Genomic DNA, 10,000 nt, shown 5'->3' on the forward strand with positions numbered 1-10,000 from the left:
TTTTCGAAAGCTATGTATTTACATCCGTTTGATGAAAAAACGCAATGTTCATGGGTAACAGATGGGCCACTTCGGGGCGTGATTGTATAGTTGAATGTTTTCTACATTGTGAGTTGCATTACAGTCAGCATACACGTAATCCTGTAACAGCCGTCACGACGAATCTAATAAATATAATATTATTTACCCTGTAACAGCCGTCACCACGAGTCTAATAAATATAATATTATTTACCCTGTAACAGTCGTCACCACGAGTCTAATAAATATAATATTATTTACCCTGTAACAGCCGTCACCACGAGTCTAATAAATATAATATTATTTACCCTGTAACAGTCGTCACCACGAGTCTAATAAATATAATATTATTTACCCTGTAACAGTCGTCACCACGAGTCTAATAAATATAATAAATTATTATTTACCCTGTAACAGCCGTCACCACGAGTCTAATAAATATAATATTATTTACCCTGTAACAGTCGTCACCACGAGTCTAATAAATATAATAAATTATTATTTACCCTGTAACAGCCGTCACCACGAGTCTAATAAATATAATAAATTATTATTTACCCTGTAACAGCCGTCACCACGAGTCTAATAAATATAATATTATTTGACCTGTAACAGTCGTCACCACGAGTCTAATAAATATAATAAATTATTATTTACCCTGTAACAGTCGTCACCACGAGTCTAATAAATATAATAAATTATTATTTACCCTGTAACAGTCGTCACCACGAGTCTAATAAATATAATAAATTATTATTTACCCTGTAACAGCCGTCACCACGAGTCTAATAAATATAATATTATTTGACCTGTAACAGTCGTCACCACGAGTCTAATAAATATAATATTATTTACCCTGTAACAGTCGTCACCACGAGTCTAATAAATATAATAAATTATTATTTACCCTGTAACAGTCGTCACCACGAGTCTAATAAATATAATATTATTTACCCTGTAACAGTCGTCACCACGAGTCTAATAATATTATTTACCCGACATTGTAACCTATAGATGAACGATTGTGCAAACAGCTTGTTACAATTCAAAGTTTACTCACGAACACTTCCAAACATTTCGATCGTTGACAAATTCTCTTAGTTGCTAGGGGGTAGGTTTCCGATGTTTTGAGCAGTTCTGGACAAAATTTTGATAGAACACAAAGTAGTTACTTAACTTACGTTTTAACGAAACCGCCGCTTTTTAATTCATATAAGGACAAACTGTGGAAGCAACATCTTATTGGCTGTTAATAAATTTGCACTTTAATTAAATTGACGCTTTTAAAATCCTATCAAAATTGTAGACGGAACGTCTTCGTTAGAACAATTGTGGATGGAGACAATCATTGCGATAAACAAAGACCGATTCGCATCAAATGTGACATCATGACTTGGTATTACTGGCAATCACCAACCGAATTCCAACCATTAAGCAACCTTCTTTGTCTTTTACTTGAATGATATAACAACCTTATATGTAAGAACTGGTTGCCGTTGGAAATTTAAAAGGAAATGTAAGTCATTTATATACCGTTCAGATAATGGTAATTGAATGTGTATGGAACATTACATGGGTACGTTAGTATAGTGAATTCGTCACTAGTTTCAAAAGGGCCCTAGGCCTTCGTAGAGTATATACATGTACTTTGCTATGTGAGAGTCAGTTCATATATGATTTGACCTTTCCATAAACCCATCTATTCGTTACCTTCATATCACAACTGTATGACTGTAATACATATCATGAATAAACCGAAAAGATATCATCTACCTACAATGTCGCAAGTAAATACGTTTCAGTTTTCTTGAGGAAAAAAACGGCTAACGATGTCGTATCGTGTACAGTAAGGTAATCGCATACCTAGTACCTAGCTAGCCTGGTAGTACGTAATATTTGTAAAAGCGAACGTTTTCATGGCGGGTGGGCAAGGATTTTCATAACTCATAATCGCATTTTTCTCAATAAAATGGTGTAAACTGTATAACTTCAAAATAAAGATCGTAAATCCATAACTTGATTTTCGTCAAACTTCGTAATCAATCAATCAATCAATCAATCAATCAATCAATCAATCAATCAATCAATCAATCAATCAATCAATCAATCAATCAATCAATCAATCAATCAATCGATCACCCAATCAATCAATCAATCAATCAATCAATCAATCAATCAATCAATCAACTAAATCTATGTTCTACGTAAGCCGTTGTAAAGTAAGCTAATACTGGTAATGCACTAGTCTGTATTGAGATGCAGATTATATTTTGTCGTATAAAAAACCTTCTGAAATATGTTCTAGTTGTGTGCACATACATAGCCTATAACATACAATCTAATAGTCAGCATGCACAATGCACATTCAGAATTCACTGAGGATTCGAAAACAAAATATAAGCTAGCGTCTTGACGTCATGGAACGTCCACACACACACACACACACACACACACACACACACACACACACACACACACACACACACACACACACACACCATATGTTTAATTCGACAGTAGTATTAAAGATAAGTTACAAAAAAATCAAGACGACTGTTGACAGTCTAGTCAAGTAAAAATAACTTGATCAAAAAGTGCATCGTACGACGGGCAAATGATGATTTTGTGATAAAACGCAAAACTATAACTACTGTAGTTTAATGTAATTATTAAGTTGATCTTCGACAAAGGATAAATGTTTATTACACTTTCTTTGCTAAACTGTACCCAATATCCCGCCATCCACTCTCTTCATAATTAACACTTCATGTATGTCTGCAGAAATGGGGAACTTGTAGTCCAGTGTGAATAGTGAGACACCCGTCTCTTCCGACGTAAAACGCGGGAAATATTTCTCCACGGAAACTTAGATTGTGCCATTTATGAAGCAAACGTCTTCGAGGAGAGTCGTAGACAGCCAAAGTGTTATTGTCACAGTCCAGACAAACACCAATCTTGTCTGGCTCGTCCAAAACACGAATACTGACTTCTTTATCTGCATGCACGACTTTGTAGACGCCGTGGTTGTAGCGAAGACACCATGAAGCAGAATTGGTTCCTAGTTGATGTCTTCTATTCATTTCTTTACTAAGGATAACACCAATACGATACATTACTGAGCGATTTACAGATGCTTCCCAATAACAAATGCCTTGAACGATTGGTAGATTTCCAAGAACACACGGGTTCATACCTCCTGTAAATCGACGAATGGAAGATGTGATGTTTCTGTGTTTAGCACCCAGCGCATCCCATCGAACTGTTAACTTATCATTGGTCAAAATCAAATCACGGTGTGCACTCTCTGGGTCAAGGGTAAACGAAATTTTCAAAAACCCTGAAACGGAACACAATTTAAAGTTTGAGTGGTATACGTTTTGATGATGATGATGATGATGATGATGATGATGATGATGATGATGGTGATATATATCATATACCAATTTCATGGCTACATGTATTGTGAGTGATGGTGACAAAAATAAAGACACTTTGTAAGATGATTCTAAAATCATAATTCTAAATCTTTGATAAATAAATGCAAATAGGGTATAACATAAAAAATATTCACTAGCAAAATATGATTTTTTTCCGAGCTCGCAAATTATGAGTATCGATAGAAACGGAAGCGTTAGCATTATCAGCAAGTCAAGGGTAGCTAAGAGTGCCATACAAAAAATATTGTACTGTTTCTGGGAGCATATTTCCAGACCAATACATAGAATGTAACATCATATCATTACAAACCTTTTGTCCCAGTTGTTGGGGCGACATGGCTTCCAGTGCCTCTCTCTTCTGAGGTGGGTTGAGAGGAGGCATCGCGTCCCCTTCCATGGTGATTGGTTCCAAAATTGAGACGATTTAAAACATCTCTGACGGAATCAAAGTTGTAGGCGAATTGAGTTGATTCCACTTTAATTAGATGTTCTTCTCCTAAACTGGTGCTAATGTCATTGATAGTACTGTGAATGCTACGGAAGTAACACAACATGTGGTTGGTGTCGCGATTATTCAATACATTGACAACGAATGACAAAAAGAATATTTAACTGCATTGCGTTTACTGAATTAACAGACTGGGAAATGATCAGACAATTAATCCTGAACAATGTTGATCACAAGTCAATATGCAAATGATCGCACTGGTCCCATAATATTTCTTTGAGCTCAGAGTTGAGTGCTATACCGGTAGTCAGTTTGACCAAACCATTCGCATTAAATACATGTAATAATATATTTGATAGAAAACATTACCTTTGCTTCAATGACTTGTATACCTGCAATGAACGTAAATACAAATGAAAGTGGTTGTAAAGTATCACCTGATGCTTTCCTGTGTACACGCAATATTGAAAGTGGTCTTCTCTTCTTCTTCATTCGGAACCACTATAGTGGTTTGAGTTTCTGTCATTATTGTCACACGAGTTCAATGTTATTACAGTGTATGAGTAATCGTTTTTGCTAATGTTGGAAATTAATTCAAACAATGTAATGTGCAGACTAAAATACACGCATGCATTTCACAACGAATGTCGTCATTAACATAATTTGCGTCAAGAAGTATGTCGCGGTCATCGCTCACCTTAAGGAATGGCAGAGGCTCTGTGTTGTGTACGGTATCTTGGGCCTGTAGAGCCAAGGCAATACCGTGGTCCATTTTCTCCTGAAGTTGTGTCATATTGTCCAATAATGTATCTACTTTACGTTTCCTGTTTGCTTCAATAGCTTCCTCCATCAATCGTTGTCGTTCTAGACTTTGATGATAGATGTCAGAGACTGGCAATCATCTTGTAATAACTCCTTAGCTTTCTGGCTATTTTCCTATTGGAGCAAATAACATTGCGATAAGGGACAGGCTAAACCACGTTCTACAACCTGCGTATTGTGTTCTGTGTTTTGCGACCTAAGTTTTGTATTCACAGTGAAATGATTTCAGAAATAATAGATTCAGATATTGATTAGACTAGATGCTATACGTTAGATTTGAACGATTCCCTTTAAACTCAACGTCTAGCTTCTAGACTACTACTGGAATACAAAGAAAATGTACAGATAAACTCAACAGTGAGCAACAATGAATGGCTTACTATAAGCATTGACAATCACCTGACCACTGACCGAAAACGTAAATTTTGAACCTTGCTATTAATCAACGAGTAACCATAATAGTTAATAATAGGTCATAATAGTTGATAATACAAGGCTCCCCAAAAAGTACTGAAGTAGGGAGGGTTATTTCTGTGTTCCCAACGGATCTGCAGACTGCATGGGCTGGACAAACACAAAAAGACCGACGCGGGGGTATTTAAGTGATGCGCCCAATATGGTGGTTTGGCCCAATATGATGGTTCTTTTCATTCATCATGCCAGGCATACTCCAACAAACCACTGTCACTACTGTTAGTAAGATAAATCAATTGAGTATTTCTTTCCAATACAACCATTTATATTATGTAAAACAATCAATTATTATTATTGTTCATAAAGATAACTTTAGACGTCAACGTATCATTATGGGACAAAGAAGGAGGAGAACAGGATTCTAAACAAATACAAATGGTATAGTAGGTATTAGAAGATAAGCAGTAAGCATGGTCACATTTTGCACAATGTCACTATTGGTAGAGGGTAGAAGGACTTCTACGTCAATGATTGATTCGCGTTTGAATGACATTGTCCGGATCTAAGGCTAGGAAGTGAAAATAAAATACCTCTATCACTGCGATATCTTCATTCAAACTGGCAATTTTTCTCTGGATTTCATCATTTTTCCCGGATAGGACTTCGATATCATGAGAGACGGTGGTCTATGAGAGAAAGTGTTTTGGGAAATTGATTAGGGAGCCTTCAGTAATTACGAGGGGTGGGCGGGGGGGGTTAGGGTATGTCTGAGCTGTAAAATGTGATCCTCCCCTAAAATGTGACCCTCCCCCAATCCCAAGTTCTAAAATGTGACCCTCTCCTATCTCAAAATGACAAATTCACTGATAGATGGATGGAAATTATGTGGACAGATTAAAGGGACAGTAGCTGTAACTTTTGATGATTTTTCCAGTATGATTTGCTCTGTGTATCTACTACAGTTTTTAGTTTCTTGTTCTACTCCATAACGCACATTGAAACACTCCTGTGTTTGGCAAACGCTTGTAAACACAACCTGTATATGTACAAAAAAACTGCATTGTTATTTTTGACAAGTGAATTTTATCTTTTCACTGTATGGTAACAAGTACAATCCAGGTAGGTCATAAAATGAGTCAACGTAAAATGTGACTCTCCCTCTGGACGCGTTTCTAAAATATGACCCTCCCCCATGGACAGGTTTCTAAAACATGACCCTCCCCAAATCCCCGGGATACGAAGTACGCTCGCGTGAAAACGTTTAGTTCATCCACAGGGGGCTGCGAGCATGTAATTGATTGATCGCTCGATCGATCGATCAATCGATTGATTTATTGATCGATTTATTATTTGGTTGAATGATTGATTGATTGATTGATTGAATGATTGAATGATTGAATGTGGTGTAACATAACTTATTTTGTGTGTGATATTGATCAATTCACTTATTGAGTTTTAAAACTATGTTTTTCTTTCCCTGGTTACTTTGATCTCAGCTATATCTCAGACCACTAAAAGTCTGAGGCGGTATGTAATTCTCTCTTTTCTTTATTGGCTAACTATAAGTAAGGACCTCTTGTCCTTCTCCTCTTATCTAAATTAAAACACCCCTAATCTTATAATTGGCGAGACTTCTTGGAGATTATCACACTGGACAAACATTCGATCATGCATATACTTGTAAGTTCTTACTAGTATATGCATGATCGAATGTTTGTGGGGTGATTTAATGTGAGACCTTTTTTTCGAAAAGCCCACAAATATGTAAATAAGTCTCTCATTGTTATGTACGGACGCTGAAGTTGATTTTCACAGTTAGTTTAATGTAGTGTACCATAATTTACATCTCTGAAGTGGAGGGGGTTACTGTATTAAAATATTTAAATATGTGTAGCCGGGGGGGGGGGGGGGCCTACGAAAATTCTTGGGTTCTTGGGGGGGGGGGTGAAGTTACTACAGACAGACTTTGATTTGATTTATTGATTTCACCAGGGAAAAAAAACATACATAACGAATAAATTAACAAAAAAGACTGGTAGACGGATATGGAGGAACTCGCCAACATCGTACAGCTGATCATCAATATAAATAATAAATAAGGATTGTCATGATAGTTGTCGTTATCAAACAAGTTCAAGTACTCCTTTTATTTCACTTTTGTTTTCGTGCTTCGATATAGAAACAAATGTACGTGTATAAGGTCAGGCTGAGGTCAATTTTTAGTAGAATCATAAAGGAGCTTGTATCACCCCAATATGTAATAATCAAGCTTACCTTTTGCTCGTCACAGATGTCAGACAATATTGCTGTTTTTTCGTCTTTGACTCCGGAGCATTTGGTTGACGACCCTTGCTGTCCTCTTGATGGATGGATTCTTTCTATAATATTTTGAAGTCTGACATTTCGCCGTAGAGCATTCACTCCCTGATCACCAACATTGATAATTTCTCGGCACTCTGGACAGCGAAATACTCCACTCTGCGTTCTTGCAAACGTACGAGACCGCCCTCCGTCTCCTGTTCGTAGTAGTTCTTTGGCGCAGTGGCGACACAGGTCATGTTCACATGGCAGTTTGAGTGGCTCCAAAAATAATTCGAGACATACAGGACACGTCAGTTCGCTGTCTATATCACTATCAACTGACGCCATTTTCTTCTTCAGGCCAAGCCCAGTAGAGTATCTATAGTGTTTCCTGCGAGACCCGAGACAATTTTGTTATCAGGTGTTGACGTGTATATTTGATTATATAACTGAATATAATGCTTTTGAAAAGTTTAGTTTTGGTAGAAAATAGTCCAAGTGTTAGTCCAAAAGAACAGCCGCTAGCCGTATTAAACCAGATGATAACAGCTCGTCATTTCTGCGAACTCGGAACGGTGACTCCCGACTATTTATAGAGAGGGGAAACCCCTACAGGGGCAGGTCATATTTAACTGGGAGGGGGTGCTTTCGGCGAATATGTCACTGTCAACTGATGTTTGAACTACTTATCTGTGTCCCCTTTCATCAATTCCTCATGAATATTAATGATCCATTGGCATAATTAATGATTTTCAATAATTAGGGTATATCTTAAGCATGGAAGCTTCAAATTCAATATAATTTGATAAAAACTTCAAACATAACGAAGGCGTGACACTTCTTGAAAAGCTTGTTGATGTAGCTTTCGTTTTACAGTAAAGAGTCGTTTGCATAATTAGTGATTTTCAGTAATTAGGCTATACATATAGTGCAAGCTTCAAGTTCTGTACATGTATTTATGATGATACCAGGGCGCACATGTCTCCTAAAGCTTATCAGTGTAACTGTTATTTTTAATGAGTCATTTGCATAATTAATCACTTTCAGTAATTAGGCTATATCTTAAGAATGTACACTTCAGATTTCATATAATGTGGTAAATACATGAACCACAACGAAGCATGCATGTTTGTAGTTTTTTGTTTTAGTTTTTAATTGTGATGTGGAATTTGCATAACAGAATCATTTTTGATAATTAGGCAATATCTTTAGAATGCTAGCTTTAAATTTCATAGAGTTTAGTACATGTATTGATGGTCAAGATTGTGCTTTTACCTTAAAGCTTGTTGATCTAGCTTTAATTGTAATGGTTCAGCTGCATAATTAATAATTTTTCGACAATTAGGCAATATCTTAAGTATGCACGCTTCAAACTTCATATATTTTCATATCCAAGTAAGGGGTACATCATGTATGAAATCAGTATGTCTCTGGTATGGGAATAATAAACCCTAGATGGTATACCATATATGTATATTTATATCAGTATGTCTCTGATATGTGGACAATAAACCCTAGACGGTATACCAAATATGTATATTTATATCAGTATGTCTCTGGTATGTGGACAATAAACCCTAGACGGTATACCAAATATGTATATTTATATCAGTATGTCTCTGGTATGTGGACAATAAACCCTAGACGGTATACCAAATATGTATATTTATATCAGTATGTCTCTGGTATGTGGACAATAAACCCTAGACGGTATACCATATATGTATATTTATATCAGTATGTCTCTGGTATGTGGACAATAAACCCTAGACGGTATACCAAATATGTATATTTATATCAGTATGTCTCTGGTATGTGGACAATAAACCCTAGACGGTATACCAAATATGTATATTTATATCAGTATGTCTCTGGTATGTGGACAATAAACCCTAGACGGTATACCAAATATGTATATTTATATCAGTATGTCTCTGGTATGTGGACAATAAACCCTAGACGGTATACCAAATATGTATATTTATATCAGTATGTCTCTGGTATGTGGACAATAAACCCTAGACGGTATACCAAATATGTATATTTATATCAGTATGTCTCTGGTATGTGGACAATAAACCCTAGACGGTATACCAAATATGTATATTTATATCAGTATGTCTCTGGTATGTGTACAATAAACCCTAGACGGTATACCATATATGTATATTTATATCAGTATGTCTCTGGTATGTGGACAATAAACCCTAGACGGTATACCATATATGTATATTTATATCAGTATGTCTTTGGTATGTGGACAATAAACCCTAGACGGTATTAAAGTGATAGATTTTGTCATAGAATAAACTGTCCAGATACTGATATACTTCTAACTCTCATTCTTGCACACCAGTTTGTCTTGGACAGTGCCCTGAAGAGGTCTGACATTTAAGTGTCAACACTTCATAATCTACTCACTCACTCACTCACTCACACACACACACACACACACACACACACACACACACACACACACACACACACACACACACAAACACACACACACACACACATCAAAGAAATAGCAAATACTTTACAATCAACGTTTATTGTTT

General features: G+C 36.3%; 2 protein-coding genes across 2 annotated transcripts in view; both read right to left on the minus strand.

Moving 5' to 3' along the window:
• The window catches only part of LOC144453355 (E3 ubiquitin-protein ligase TRIM63-like), an 8,457-nt gene extending 8,388 nt beyond the window's left edge, over positions 1 to 69 (minus strand). Inside the window, exon 1 of the mRNA XM_078144629.1 lies at positions 1 to 69. This exon is cut by the window's left edge and continues 504 nt beyond it. The gene's annotated coding sequence lies outside the window, so the exon portion shown is untranslated.
• Positions 70 to 2,625: 2,556 nt separating this feature from the next.
• On the minus strand, positions 2,626 to 7,829 carry LOC144453561 (E3 ubiquitin-protein ligase TRIM63-like). Its single transcript, XM_078144881.1, has 7 exons — positions 7,416 to 7,829; positions 5,732 to 5,827; positions 4,798 to 4,841; positions 4,603 to 4,765; positions 4,275 to 4,297; positions 3,768 to 3,991; positions 2,626 to 3,357 (listed from the first exon to the last, which is right to left on the minus strand). The coding sequence occupies exons 1-7, from the start codon at positions 7,788 to 7,790 to the stop codon at positions 2,786 to 2,788; spliced, it is 1,497 nt and encodes a 498-aa protein (XP_078001007.1). The 5' UTR covers positions 7,791 to 7,829; the 3' UTR covers positions 2,626 to 2,785.
• Between the last annotated feature and the right edge of the window lie 2,171 nt (positions 7,830 to 10,000).

This window comes from Glandiceps talaboti, chromosome 2, assembly GCF_964340395.1.
Source record: "Glandiceps talaboti chromosome 2, keGlaTala1.1, whole genome shotgun sequence".
NCBI lineage: Eukaryota > Metazoa > Hemichordata > Enteropneusta > Spengelidae > Glandiceps > Glandiceps talaboti.

Excerpts from the sequence above, each read along its gene's own strand:
- LOC144453561 (XM_078144881.1), bottom strand. The coding sequence starts at position 7,790 with ATGGCGTCAGTTGATAGTGATATAGACAGCGAACTGACGTGTCCTGTA. Across the intron at positions 4,298-4,602 it reads AGCCTCTGCCATTCCTTAAG|GTATACAAGTCATTGAAGCA; the intron begins GTGAGCGATGAC and ends CGTTCATTGCAG. Across the intron at positions 3,358-3,767 it reads CCCAACAACTGGGACAAAAG|GGTTTTTGAAAATTTCGTTT; the intron begins GTTTGTAATGAT and ends GTTCCGTTTCAG.